Source organism: Dermochelys coriacea, chromosome 8 (genome assembly GCF_009764565.3).
Source record: "Dermochelys coriacea isolate rDerCor1 chromosome 8, rDerCor1.pri.v4, whole genome shotgun sequence".
NCBI lineage: Eukaryota > Metazoa > Chordata > Testudines > Dermochelyidae > Dermochelys > Dermochelys coriacea.
In genome coordinates, this window is record NC_050075.1 from 87,862,357 (window position 1) to 87,877,040 (window position 14,684).

The window sequence follows — 14,684 nt, forward strand, 5'->3', positions numbered from 1 at the left end:
TATCTCCCATCTCGTTGGAATCTTCCTGAGCACGTGTGTCCCGCACCTTCCTCAGTTCCTTCTCTTCCGTGGAGAAATCATACTAGTACTCCAAAGTAGAGGGGACGAGGGCGGGGAGTGGAGCACCCACAGGGACACACATCTCGAAGAATTTCAGTTACTGCAAGGTGAATAACTTTCTCTTCTTCTTCGATTGCTGTCCCTGTGGGTGCTCCACTCTAGGTGAATGTGAAGCAGTACCCACTATGGTTGGTGGGATTTTGGAGTTGCGTGAGGGACAATGGTAGACAGTACCATAGGGCCGACTATGATGTCTGCCATGATATCCCGTGTGATGGCATAATGTTTGGCAAATGTGTGGTCAGATATCCACATGGCCACCTCGCATATGTCTGTAATAGGTACATTGCGAAGGAAGGCAACAGATGTTGACATTGCTCTAGTAAAATGAGTCCTAATACTCTCTGGTGGTTGAACATTCTGGATCTGATAGCAGGACCTGATGCAGCCCCAGATCCACCTGAAGAGTCTTTGTTTAGAGACAGAATGCAAGAGCCCGTCAGACACTGGGGATATGTAACCCCATTTCCTGTGGAGTCATGTGAGGCTTGGAATGGAATACAGGTAAGTGTATTGGCTGGTTAAGGTGGGAGGTGGACACCACCTTGGGGAGGAATTTGGGGTGCAGTCATATAGTAACCTTGTCTTTAGAGAAAATGCTGTAGGGAGGATAGGTCATCAGGACGCTTATTTCACCAACCCTTCTCGTTGACGTTATGGTAACCAAGAAGCCACTTACATGGACATGTGTAGCAGGAGAGAAGCATGGAGAAGTAGGTTGAGACTCCAGGAGGCTACTGGTGAATGAATCTTAGGGTAGAGATGTTGCAGGCCAGCGAGGAAAAGTTTAATGGTGAGGTGGGAGAAAAGTGAATAGCCGTCCAGAGTGTAATGGAGGGTGATAAGGGCTGCGAGGTGTACTCTGATAGAACTGAGTGAAAGCCCGTCCTGTTTTAGTTCAAAAAGATAGTCTAAGGTGTCAGGGAGGGTTGCAGTCTGAGGTGTCAGGCATCTGTGGAAGCACCAGATGGAGAAGTATTTCCATTTTTGCAGGTAAGCCTTATGAGTGGAGTCCCTTCTACTGTTAAAGAGGATGTGTTGGACCTGTTCCGAGCAGGCTAATTCATGGGATTGAAACCATGAAGGAACCACGCTGTCAGATGGAGTTTCCGGAGCTGTGGATGAAGAAGCCGACTGTGGATCTGGGAGAGGAGATCTGGTCTGTCAGGGAGAGACCGGGGAGGACGGATGGACATGCGTAGCTGGTAAGGATACCATGACCATCTGGGCCAAGCTGGGACAATAAGTATGACCCAGGCCTTGTCCTCTGTGAGCTTGCCGAGAACCCTGTGTATCAGTGGAATCAGTGGAAAAGCATACCTGAGGGAGCTGTTCCAAGGAATGAGGAATGCATCCCCTAGGGATGGATTTCCGAATCCCACTCTGGAGCAAAATGGATGGCATTTGAGGTTTTGAGGAGTGGCAAACAGGTCTATTGATGGAGTGCTCCAGTGGGAGAAGAACTGTCGGAGTATCATGGGGTGTAATTCCTATTTGTGTTCATTGGAGAAGTGTTTACTGAGTGAGAGATTGATGTGCAGACACATCTTGCTCGGGACCAGCAGTCCTGTGTCTTGTGGTCACCTAGGTGCACTCCTCAACCTATCAGGGAAGCGTCCGTGGTAAGCATGAGTCCTGGGGAGTGTGGATGGAAGGGAACACCTGTGCATAGGTTCTCTGGTTTTGTCCACCAATGTAGGGAGGTCAATACGTTTGGTGGCAGAGTCTGTGTTATGCAGAAACTGTGTCTGTTGGGTTTGTAGTTGGAATTGAGCCAACCCAGAAGGCATCTCATGTGCAGCTTGGTGTATTTGACCACAAAGGTGGTGGCTGCCATGTGACCAAGAAGCTGAAGACAGGTCTGTGCCTGTATTCTGAGGAAAACAGAGATTGTGCGTATGAGATGCATAATAGTGAGGAATCTGTTGTGTGGAAGTGAGGCTCTGGTTTGAATCGAGTCCAGGTGAGCTCCAATGAACTCTGTCTACTGTGTAGGTATTAGGGTGGATTTTTGGAAATTTATTTATTTATTTATTCGCAAGTCTAGACTGTGGAAAAGGGAGATGGTAAAATTTGTCTGTTTTAAGGTCTTGTCGTAGGAGCTGGCTTTGATAAGGTAGTCGTCTAAGTAGGGGAAAAGTATAATCCCATGTTTGCGGAGGTGGGCTACAACTACAGCCAGGGTCTTGGAGAATACCCAAGCTGCTGCGGAGAGACCGAATGAAAGTACTCTGTATTGAAAGTGGTCATGTCCGAGTGTGAATGCAGGAAGCGTCTGTGTGCTGGATGAATGGATATATGGAAATAGTTGTCTTGTAGGTCGAGGGCTGTGAACCAGTCCCCTTGTTCCAATGCAGGTATTATTGTGCCCAATGTGACCATCTTGAATTTTTGTACATGTACAAACTAGCCCACTAGGCGTAGGTCTAAAATAGATCTCACCCCCCCACCTTTCTTTTGGGTCAGAAAGTAGTGGGACTAGAACTCTTTTCCCCGATGTTGCGTCAGTACATATTCGACTGCACCTAGGTGAAGACGATGAGCCACCTCCATGCGGTGAAGGTGCTCATGAGAGGGGTCCCTGAAGAGTGACGGGGGAAGGGGAAAGGGTGGGCGGGGAAGATAAGAAAGGGATGGAGTAACCTGACTGAACTATTTCCAGGTCCCAGCAGACCAAACCCAGCATGTTTGCGTGATCTGTTGCCAAACATGGCAGAAAGTCTGGAGGCGGTAGCCAAATGGGCAAATAAGTGGCGGAGTCAAGAGGTGGTCGCATAGACCCCCAACCAGCACTTCAAAATTTTTGTTTGTTACATGATGGGTGGGAAGTACCGTGGTGTCCTGGGAATGAATGGGTATATGCCCATTGTGCACAAAGTGGCTCTACAGTCTTTCATAGTGTGAAGGACTTCATCAATTTTTTTGGAAAAGAGTTTATCTTTGTCAAAGAGGAGATCCTGCACTTTGGTCTGCAACTCTTTGGGGATACAGGGTGCTGAGAGTCAGGAAGACATCCGCATCACCACTGCAGTGGCAGTGGTGCGGGCTACTGTATCAGCATGTCCATGGACACTTGTAGTGTCGTCCTAGACACCAATTAACCCTCGACAAGGACTGACTTGAAGTTCGCTCTCCTATCCTCCGGTATGTGGGAGGTAAAATCAAAGAGCCTGTTGTAGTTGTCATAATCACAGCTTGCAAGGAGGGCGGAATAATTTGCAATTCTAAATTGTAGAGTAGCAGAGGTAGAAACCTTGCAGTCCAGGAGGTCACAGCGTTTGAGGTCCTTGTCCTGTGGAATGGGCTGGTGGTGTGGCTGCTTTGCTTTCTGGTCGCTGCATCCACCACAAAGAATTGGGTTGTGGGTGGGAAATTAAGAAATCAATGTCCCTTGCAGGCACGTAGTATTTATTTTCAGCTTTCTTGCATGTTGGCGGGACGGAGGCAGGGGTCTGCTAGAGAGTATCAGCTGGTTCTAGGAGGGCTTTGTTTATGGGTAGTGTGATCTTTGAGGGTTGGAGGATTTTGAGGAGTCTACGTTGTGTCTCCTGGGCTTCCTTCAAAGGGATGTGCTAGCTGAGTGCCAGTCTCTTGAAAAATTCCTGAAATTGCTTAAAGTCGTCCATGTTTTGTGGAGGTGTAGGCACAAGGGCGTCTTCTGCAGCTGATTCTTATGATGCGCTATGTCTAGGGATATGTATGGCTCCGGTGGACGGGGAGACTCAGATGGGGAGAACTCTGTCTGCTGCTGTGTTGTTCTCACTATCAGATGAGGTGGTAAGAGCTGCTGTTCAAACAGTGAGTGCTCTGTGTCTAGGAGTGGAGCATCAGGCTAAGGGACCACAGAGATATCCTGCTGATGCAGGAATTTGTTGCTGCTCCCTAGGTTGTTGTCCTTCGAGGATGGAGTGTGATTGGCAGCCCGGAGTGATTTTAATTTCACTTTCGTAGGAGCCTGAAACATTTGTTAGAGCCCCGCAGGCAGGGCTGGTATAACCACTAGGCGAACTAGGAGGCTGGCTAGGGCGCCAAGATTTGGGGGCGCCAAAAAGGGCTCTGGTGGGATGAGCAGCGATGAGCTCACAGTTGGGAGGTAAACAGGCGGAGAGGGGGGCGGGCTTGGGGTCACCCCCCCTTGCTGATCACTCTCCCCCTGCAGGTGCCAGCCCCATGCCCAGCCCTGGCTCCGCTGGACCTGAGGAGTTGATGCGGGCAGTAGGGAGGGAGTGCTGGGTGCCAAGCTGTAGGGGTGGGGCAAGGGGGAAGGCTCAGGCTGCCTGGGAGGGGGCTCCATGTGCTGCCCGAGGGGCTCTGCTGGTGCCGGGGGCTCGAGGGGGGGGACCCTGTGTGCCAGGCTCTGGGGGGAGGGGCGGCATGGAATGGCTGGCCGGGCTGGAGGGGGCGGGAGAGGGGAGGCTGTATGCCAAGCTCTGGAGCGGGGGGTAGGGTCTCGTGGGCTGGCCAGGCTGAGGCATGGGCAAGCTGGTCCAGAGGGGGCTGTGTGCCATGCTCTGGAGACGGGAGCAGGACTCAGCTGTGTGCAGGGCAGGGCTAGGGAAGGGGGCATGCTGTGTGCTGCGGGGAGAAGGCGGAGAGGGAAGGGAGAGGGTTTACTGCCCTTCTCCATAGGCAGCTGCAAAGCTTCTTGCCTCTACTCATGAGAGCGTGAAGCCGGGCTCCCGGTCGGTTCTGCCTTAGCAGGGGAGCATGAGGGAGAGGGTTTACTGCCCTTCTTTGTAGGCAGTTGCAGAGCTCTCTCAACTAGAAGCATTTTTAGCCGCAAGTCTGTCACAGCAAGCTCTAGTTTTTAAGTTGGTGCAGTGGAGACACTTCACAGGGATGTGTGTCTCACCAAGGCATTTAATGCAGAGTTTCAGAGTAGCAGCCGTGTTAGTCTGTATTCGCAAAAAGAAAAGGAGTACTTGTGGCACCTTAGAGACTAACAAATTTATTAGAGCATAAGCTTTTGTGAGCTACAGCTCACTTCATCGGATGCATTTGGTGGAAAAAACAGAGGAGAGATTTATATAGACACACAGAGAACATGAAACAATGGGTTTATCATACACACTGTAAGGAGAGGTTTCAGAGTAGCAGCCGTGTTAGTCTGTATTCGCAAAAAGAAAAGGAGTACCCGTGGCACCTTAGAGACTAACAAATTTATTAGAGCATAAGCTTTCGTGAGCTACAGCTCACTTCATCGGATGCATTTGGTGGAAAAGGCAGAGGAGAGATTTATATACACACACACACACAGAGAACATGAAACAATGGGTTTATCATACACACTGTAAGGAGAGTGATCACTTAAGATAAGCCATCACCAGCGGGGGGGGGGGGAAGGAGGAAAACCTTTCATGGTGACAAGCAAGGTAGGCTAATTCCAGCAGTTAACAAGAATATCAGAGGAACAGTGGGGGGGTGGGGGTGGGGGGTGGGAGGGAGAAATACCATGGGGAAATAGTTTTACTTTGTGTAATGACTCATCCATTCCCAGTCTCTATTCAAGCCTAAGTTAATTGTATCCAGTTTGCAAATTAATTCCAATTCAGCAGTCTCTCGTTGGAGTCTGTTTTTGAAGCTTTTTTGTTGAAGGATAGCCACTCTTAGGTCTGTGATCAAGTGACCAGAGAGATTGAAGTGTTCTCCAATTGGTTTTTGAATGTTATAATTCTTGACGTCTGATTTGTGTCCATTCATTCTTTTACGTAGAGACTGTCCAGTTTGGCCAATGTACATGGCAGAGGGGCATTGCTGGCACATGATGGCATATATCACATTGGTAGATGCGCAGGTGAACGAGCCTCTGATAGTGTGCCTGATGTGATTAGGCCCTATGATGGTATCCCCTGAATAGATATGTGGACAGAGTTGGCAACGGGCTTTGTTGCAAGGATAGGTTCCTGGGTTAGTGGTTCTGTTGTGTGGTGTGTGGTTGCTGGTGATTATTTGCTTCAGATTGGGGGGCTGTCTGTAAGCAAGGACTGGCCTGTCTCCCAAGATCTGTGAGAGTGATGGGTTGTCCTTCAGGATAGGTTGTAGATCCTTGATGATGCGTTGGAGAGGTTTTAGTTGGGGGCTGAAGGTGATGGCTAGTGGCGTTCTGTTATTTTCTTTGTTGGGCCTGTCCTATAGTAGGTGACTTCTGGGTACTCTTCTGGCTCTGTCAATCTGTTTCTTCACTTCAGCAGGTGGGTATTGTAGTTGTAGGAATGTATGATAGAGATCTTGTAGGTGTTTGTCTCTGTCTGAGGGGTTGGAGCAAATGCAGTTATATCATAGAGCTTGGCTGTAGACAATGGATCGAGTGGTATGATCTGGATGAAAGCTAGAGGCATGTAGGTAGGAATAGCGGTCAGTAGGTTTCCGATATAGGGTGGTGTTATGTGACCATCGCTTATTAGCACCGTAGTGTCCAGGAAGTGGATCTCTTGTGTGGACTGGTCCAGGCTGAGATTGATGGTGGGATGGAAATTGTTGAAATCCTGCTGGAATTCCTCAAGGGCTTCTTTTCCATGGGTCCAGATGATGAAGATGTCATCAATGTAGCGCAAGTAGAGTAGGGGCATTAGGGGACAAGAGCTGAGGAAGCGTTGTTCTAAGTCAGCCATAAAAATGTTGGCATACTGTGGGGCCATGCGGGTACCCATCGCATTGCCGCTGATTTGAAGGTATACATTGTCCCCAAATGTGAAATAGTTATGGGTGAGGACAAAGTCACAAAGTTCAGCCACCAGGTTAGCCGTGACATTATCGGGGATACTGTTCCTGACGGCTTGTAGTCCATCTGTGTGTGGAATGTTGGTGTAGAGGGCTTCTACATCCATAGTGGCTAGGATGGTGTTTTTAGGAAGATCACCAATGGACTGTAGTTTCCTCAGAAAGTCAGTGGTGTCTCGAAGATAGCTGGGAGTGCTGGTAGCGTAGGGACTGAGGAGGGAGTCTACATAGCCAGACAATCCTGCTGTCAGGGTGCCAATGCCTGAGATGATGGGGCGTCCAGGATTTACAGGTTTATGGATCTTGGGTAGCAGATAGAATACCCCAGGTCGGGGTTCTAGGGGTGTGTCTGTGCAGATTTGTTATTGTGCTTTTTCAGGGAGTTTCTTGAGCAAATGCTGTAGTTTCTTTTGGTAACTCTCAGTGGGATCAGAGGGTAATGGCTTGTAGAAAGTGGTGTTGGAGAGCTGCCTAGTAGCCTAGTAGTTCATACTCCGACCTATTCAGGATGACGACAACACCTCCTTTGTCAGCCTTTTTGATTATGATGTCAGAGTTGTTTCTGAGTGCAGAGTGAGTGCCTGGCCAACCGCGGCATAGCAAAAGTATGAGCGGCCAGGGAAGTCTCAACAAGAGACTAATTTGAGGGAATTTTTTTTTAAACTAGAGAACTATAATAAAGGAAAAGGAGAACTGGGAAATGGTTAGCTAACTATTTCTATTTTTTCTACTTATTTCCTACAGTGACCAGGGAAGAGATGAGCACTGCCCTGAGTCCCATCTTCAGCCGAGGACGGTTGTGAAGAAACGGCGCTCAGGAAGATTCCAACGAGATGGGAGATACCAACTGAGCGCCTGCGTCTTAACCAGGCACTGCTACCGAAGATCTCTGATCAACGGTGCTGGGACGCACCGTCACCTAGAGTGGAGCATCCACAGGGACAGCTCTCGAAGAAGAACACATGGTACCAAAGCAATCATTTCCACTATGGCCTAAATCTCTTCCTGGCATGCATCAGGCCTGAGTAAATAAGCTTCTGTGGCTATCAGGGATGTGGAAGTGAGTTGGAATCTGAAATCACAGGCTCCTATGGGATTGCTCCACACCCACTAGTTCCTGTGACCATTTCCCATGGTGTTAGGGAGGCTGGAGTTCACAGGTTTGTACTGTGTGGGATCATCACATCTTTCACTTCTCAACCACTCTGAGTAGAGGAATCATACCAGTTTCAATGCATTCAAAGCCTTCTGCTGACCTTATTTCCTTGTTTGAGCTACAGGATTTGGATTTAAGTACAAGCTTTAAATCACCAATAATTAAAATTGCAATCTCTTGGAAAAACTAACTTCTTTAAAGAGATTAACACAAGTGATAACTGAATTTTTAAAACAGCATATTAGTGCCATTCAGATTGTCTGTATTCACATTCATTTAATTAAACAGAACAATATATAAATGTGAAAATTACAGCAGACATTGATAGATATAAAAATTGAAATATTTTAAATAAAAAACAGGAAATCATGAAACAATACTTTGATAGCATGCTAAATCCCCAGATGGCTATTCAATAAAACCACTATTTACAGTAACTTGAGAACAGCCCTGACAAGTATGGAACGATGTGTTCCCTTTTCTAATGTTTAATTTTCATATAAAACGTGTTCTCTTGAATGACAGAAGATAAGGAAAAGTAGATTTTCCCCTGAAGTTCTTTAGAAAGAAAAAACCTTTCTAAATATATTCCTAGGTCCCAAACTGTCAGTAAGAAATGATTCCATATCCTGTCATAAATTACATATCAGCGACTAAGTTGAGATAAAGACTTTGAAGCTATTCCTTTCTATCATTATTATTAGATTACATTCTACTTATAAAGTGAGATGTACTTTAAGAGCCAACTAACATCAAATTTGCCTGTGTCTAGAAAAGAGTTGGGAAGCTATTTTAGCTTCAGTTCAGTACTACCCATATTTTCTGACAATATGAGCCAGACCACTTCAACAATGAGTCTGTGTTGGTCTATAGATTTAACCTGGATCAATTTTTAAAAGCTCAAGCTTCATTAAATGTAAAGTTATTTTAAAATCTGTAACACTTTAGGAGCTAGTTAACTGACATCTTGTCCAGGGAAAGCAGTAATGTCTCTTTTGGTTTTTAGTGAATTTATTGGATTCCCTCATTTATTCACAGATCAGCTGTGGATAGCTGCTGTGCCACCTTCTCTACTCTTGCCTATGAAGGTGTCTCCTCTGTGACTTGGAGAGTCTGCCTTTAGGACTAAAAGGGTAGTTTAGTCTTTATTTCCTTACACTGGATGGCTGGTTCTGAACTGATACCTTATCTGTAACATATAATATCCCATTAGCAATCCTCAGTAATTAATTCAAATTAGCATGGCAAAATTAAAAAAACTAGGACAAATTCTGATAATGGATTTGTCTTCCAAAATATGGAAAATGTCCCTGGGCATCCTAGAATTATAGGCTTTAAGGTCAGAAGGGACCATTATGATCATCTAGTCTGACCGTCTGCACAATGCAAGCTCCAGAATCTCACCCACCCACTTCTGTAACAAACCCCTAACCTATGTCTGAGCTATTGAAGTCCTTAATTTGTGGTTTAAAGACTTCAAGGTGTAGAGAATCCTCCAGCAAGTGACCCGGGCCCCATGCTGCAGAGGAAGGTGAAACACCCCCAAGGCCTCTGCCAATCTGCCCTGAAGGAAAATTCCTTCCCGACCCCAAATATGGGGATCAGCTAAACCCTGAGCATGTGGGCAAGACTCACCAGCCAGACGCCCAGGAAAGAATTCTCTGTAGTAACTCAGATCCCACCCCATCTAACATCTCATTACTGGCCATTGGGCATATATACCACCAATAGTCAAAGATCAATTAATTGCCAAAATTAGGCTATCCCATCATACCATCTCTTATGTTCTCTTATGTTCAGCAGGATCACCCATTGAATATTGTGTGTTTAATACTGGATTCAGATTTTACCATGTTCCAAATAAACAAACACAAACAACAAACCCTATACTTATATTTCTCCAAACTTTATTTGTACCTCTTCCCCAAAGACGCTAACCTCATAGTATGTGAAACATTCTATACGGAACATTAGCTGGAGGATTCTATTATAAGACAAGTTAAATCCTATAGATCTCTTAATACACCCGAGACCATTTTCTAAATTCATAAACCTCTGTACTTATTTTTGGTGAGTACCCAAATAATAATTTGGTGAGTACCCAAATAAGTAACCAAATAATGACCAATGTATCTAAAAAAGAGTGAGAATTAAAACTATTCAGTGTTGTGTCCTATTTGACAAAGGAAGTATCACAAGGAAGGCTTCAGCAGTCAGGCCTCTAGAACAGGGACGATTGCTATTTGTGACTCAACATCTGGGAAGGTGATGATTTTCCACATTAAGAAAATAAAACTAAGCATGTGTTACTTGTTTGTATGATAATGGAAGGATGCCAACAATATTTTTACATATGATTAATATTTTACATAATTTCATGATTAGTGATGGGGAAAACCTGTAAGTAAGTTTTGGCTAAGAACCAGAACATCAGAATACTTATCTGAAATTTATCCTAACACTCGGGTCTGGAAATTGTGAGAGATCAGGATTTTTCAGTAATTCCTAATTTCATCCAAGTTGGAAGTGCCATGATAAAAAAGTGTTGTCCACAGTATTTCAGTAATTCCACATTCAGTCACTGCTGAAATCAGTGACTACCAAGATGTGAAAATTTAAAAAAACAAAAAAGCAATACATGCACATCACAGTTTTTCAAATCTCAGAGAAGATCTAAGTTTATTCTAACTCCTAATTCCTCTGAATTAGTTCTGTCATCCCATTATGAGCCTGATTCTGCTCTCATGCCAGGTTTACACTGGTGTAACCACCTTGACTTCTGTGAAGTTACTCCAGATTTTTTTCTGCTGTCAGAGCAAAAAATCAGGTCCTATGACATCTAACTACTTTAAGAAAATGTTCCAATAAGTCGATAATTGTTATCAAGTGTACTACAGGATATTTCTGTGTTAAGGATTTATAATGCGTTAGTGAACTAATTTCTGTTAATGGCCCCAATCATAGATGTGCAAAGTCCTTCCCAAAATTCTGACTGATTTCAGAAGATAATCATTGATGACAGTATTGGCTCCATGTATCATTTGCCACACTACTGAACAAACCTGTATCTCTTTTTATTTCGCTGAAAAGGGTCATATCTATGTTATTCTTGAAGTACGTGTGTGCATGAATTTTTTTGATAAAACGGTCTTTCCCAATGTTTATATGTGGAGTCAAATCATTCTCATCTCATTCATGAAAATAGCCATATTTATGTGAAGAAAAGGGTTTGGCCGTAGGTTAATAGATTATAAAGTCAGAAGAGACCGTTATCATCTAGTCTGATCAGGCGTATAACAAAGGTCATAGGACTTCCCTGAAATAATTCTGTTTGAACTAGAGCACACTTTTTCCAAAATCTAAAATCTTTATTTTAAGATGTCCAGTGATGGAAAATCCACCACAAACCTTGGCAAATTGTTCCAAGGGTTAATTATCCTCACCATTAAAAATGTGCACATTATTTTTAGTATGAATTTGTCTAGCTCAACTTCCAGCTACTGGATCTTGTTATACCTTTGTCTTTTAAATTGAAGAGCCCATCATCAAAGTTTTGTTCCCCATGTATATATTTGACTTGTCTATAAAGTCACCCTTAACCTTCTCTTGGTTAAGCTAAACCAATTGAGTTCCTGGAGTCTGTCACTAGAAGGCATGTTTTCCTATCCTTTAATCATTCCTGTGGTTCTTCTCTGAATCCTCACTGATTTATTGACATCCTTCTTGAATTGTGGACACGAGAACTGGCACAATATGTATTAGCAGTCACACCAGAGCCAAATACAAAGATAATATAATCTCTCTAGTCCTACTTGATATTCCTCTGTTCATACTTACAAGGAATGCAAGTCTTTTTCAGAGTTCCTGCTTCCCAGGATATAGGTTGAGAGACTAAGTATACTATGCATTCTTTGTTCCTAGATGTATACATTTACTTGTGGCCATATTAAAATGCCTTATTTTTAACTGTGTTTTGCCATTGACTTCAGTGGAGCCAGGATTTCCCCCTTGATGTTTACATGCTATCGTGCTTGCACCTATAGACCTACCATACACCAGTACGTGACCATCTTTTAATCAAGATCATTATATATACCATCATACGGCTTACATAAACTTTTTCATGAAGCAAAACCTTCATGAAAATAAGTGGTCACATTTTCACATGATAATAGTAGGAGACACGAGTGGTATCAGGATTTTACTTTTGTGAATCCATTGGCCCCAATGTAGTTTTGATATGGAGTTCAATGGGATCAAGACAGGGTGCTTAATGATGAAAGAACACCACCTCAGCAGCCATAACCTTTGAATATTTAAAATCCTTGTTCAGCAAAACACTTCTAGGGTGTGATGGTTAAATTATGCAAAGTATACCTGTTATCACTCAGATTTAACACTCTCAACTTCTGCATCTGACCAATCTCATCAGGAAGAAATTCTAGCTTGTTAGAGCGCAGGGACATAACTGTTACGTTCTTACAGCTTCCAATCTATGGGCATAAAAGACAAGAAGTTAGGATTCTCACTTTGCCACTAATTCTCCTTATCTGAGAAGGTGGCCTAATTATGTCTTTAAAATTAATGAATGAGATAATGAGTACTTATTGTGTACTTCTGAGATAATACTTTGAGCCCAAATGACTTCAGTGGGAGTAGAATCAGGTCCTTTACTTGATAAATGGCTTTTAAAGTTATAATTTAACCTATTTGCTATCAATAGCTTCCTGCTATATTAAGATGTATGTATACACATCACATTTCTTCACATACTTTGATTAAAATGCTTTCTATTATCATAATGTGTTCATTAATGAAATACTCATTTCCAATTCTAGTCTCCCTATTTTACATTGATATTGACACTAACAGTCAAGGGCATAAGCCCTCAGTTTACAATGTAAAATGACAAACAAAATGCAAGAGAGACAAGGTGGGTAAGATAACAACCTTTATTGGACCAACTTCTGTTGTTGAGAGACAAGGTTTTGAGCTTACACAGAACTCTTTTTCAGTTAACATGGAGGTGAGCTGAAGCAGAACTCCGTGTAAGGTCAAAAGCTTGTCTCTCTCACCCCCAGAAGTTGGTCCAATAAAAGATGTTCACTCACCCACCTTGTCTCTAATATCCTGGAACCAACCCAGCTACAACAACACTTCATACAAGCATTAGTAACACATGAGAAAAACGAACAGGGTCAAATCCTGCTTGCCTTGCTCATGTGAGTGATATTACCTGTTCCAATGGAACAAGTGATTAAGGCAAATAGGACTTGGCCTTCCATCTGGATCATTTATGACCCCATTCTGCCGAGTGAGGGAAAACTTCCATATACCTGCCATAACTTCAGTAGGTGTTTTGTCTGAGTAAAGACTGCAAGGTTAGGCCCTTCATGTAAAACATACTAATTAATAATTTAAAAACAGAATCAGTTTCTCACTTCTCTAGGCAATTCAGACAGGAAGTTCTCATCCACAGCTAATGTTCGCAGGCTATGAAGGTAACCAATAGTAGAAGGTAGGGACTCCAGTTCATTACAGCTGCAGTCAAATTCTTCTAATAGAGATAAACTGAAATTTTAAACACGTTGTTAGACTTTTTGAAAAAGTAAGACAACACAAATGAACAGTTTCAAATCTCTGCAAGTTTATAGTGTCAGATTACTACATTTGCAAAATCATATACTGAAAAAGTAAGATTAATTATTCAGATTCTCACAGAACAAAAGGTTGAAAATATAAATAATCATATACACCTAAGTATAGTTAAGTATTGGTAATACTGAGGTAATCCTATCTATTTATCTAAGGCAAAACTAACTAGGTATTTTTAAGGGATACCATTCTGTCCCATATATTATTATTGTTATTTATTATTTGTCGTGCAGAAATGCCTAGACTAGAGGCATCTGTCAAGGATCAGGGACCCAGTGTGCTAGGAACTGGACAAGCCTAGACTAGAGGCATCTGTCAAGGATCACGGACCCAATGTGCTAGGCACTGGACATATGTACAAAAAAAGATGATAGGCAGAAAAAAACTGTTTGGTGAGAAGAAAGTACCTTTATACTCTACTGAAAAAAATTTCAGCTGATGTCACTGATACAAACTCTGATACAAAAAGCTGTTTAGTGGAGAGAGCTAAACATTGATCCAAATTTAACAAAGCCTGTTATAATTAGCCATTAAAGCAGAAGACATATTCTTTGTAAGTATGCTTATCTTTCAAATTTTGACAGTTTATCTTCTGAGATTGTTTCGAAACACAATATGGAATAGCCAATTGTATAGCAAAAATTAATACAAAAGCAAACAGAAATAAGTCATTTTAAGAGTATTTGGCTATTGAACTTAAAGTACTTCAAGGTTTTCATGCCAAGTCTTTAATGTAAAACTGTACTAAATACTAACATGCTCCCTTCATGAAAAAATAAATTATCTCAATATCTGCCCTGTATTATTGTTGTGCTGCACCTCTAAAAGCACACAGCAATGTAAAAGGCTGTAGAGGAGATGAGAATCCCCACTTGCATGCTTCAGAGATGCCTCACCCAGGTCAATCTAGCTATGATCGTAGTGTAAGAGATTTAAGGTTTAAAATATAAATAAGAGAAAAGTGAGGTCTAAGAATGTGAACTTCACTCAGGTGAACAGTGCTCACACTCATGCATACAATTATAACACTAAA

The 14,684-nt window shown here is 43.1% G+C and overlaps 1 protein-coding gene across 4 annotated transcripts in view; it reads right to left on the reverse strand.

Annotated features, from left to right (window-relative positions):
* The window catches only part of LRRC7 (leucine rich repeat containing 7), a 380,755-nt gene that overhangs the window by 105,126 nt on the left and 260,945 nt on the right, over nucleotides 1-14,684 (reverse strand). For all 4 annotated transcript variants that reach the window (XM_043490855.1, XM_043490857.1, XM_043490856.1 and 1 more), the window contains exons 12-13: nucleotides 13,438-13,567; nucleotides 12,374-12,489 (exon numbers count right to left, since the gene is read on the reverse strand). In XM_043490855.1, coding sequence (XP_043346790.1) covers nucleotides 12,374-12,489; nucleotides 13,438-13,567 — 246 coding nt within the window. The remainder of the gene's footprint in view (nucleotides 1-12,373; nucleotides 12,490-13,437; nucleotides 13,568-14,684) is intronic.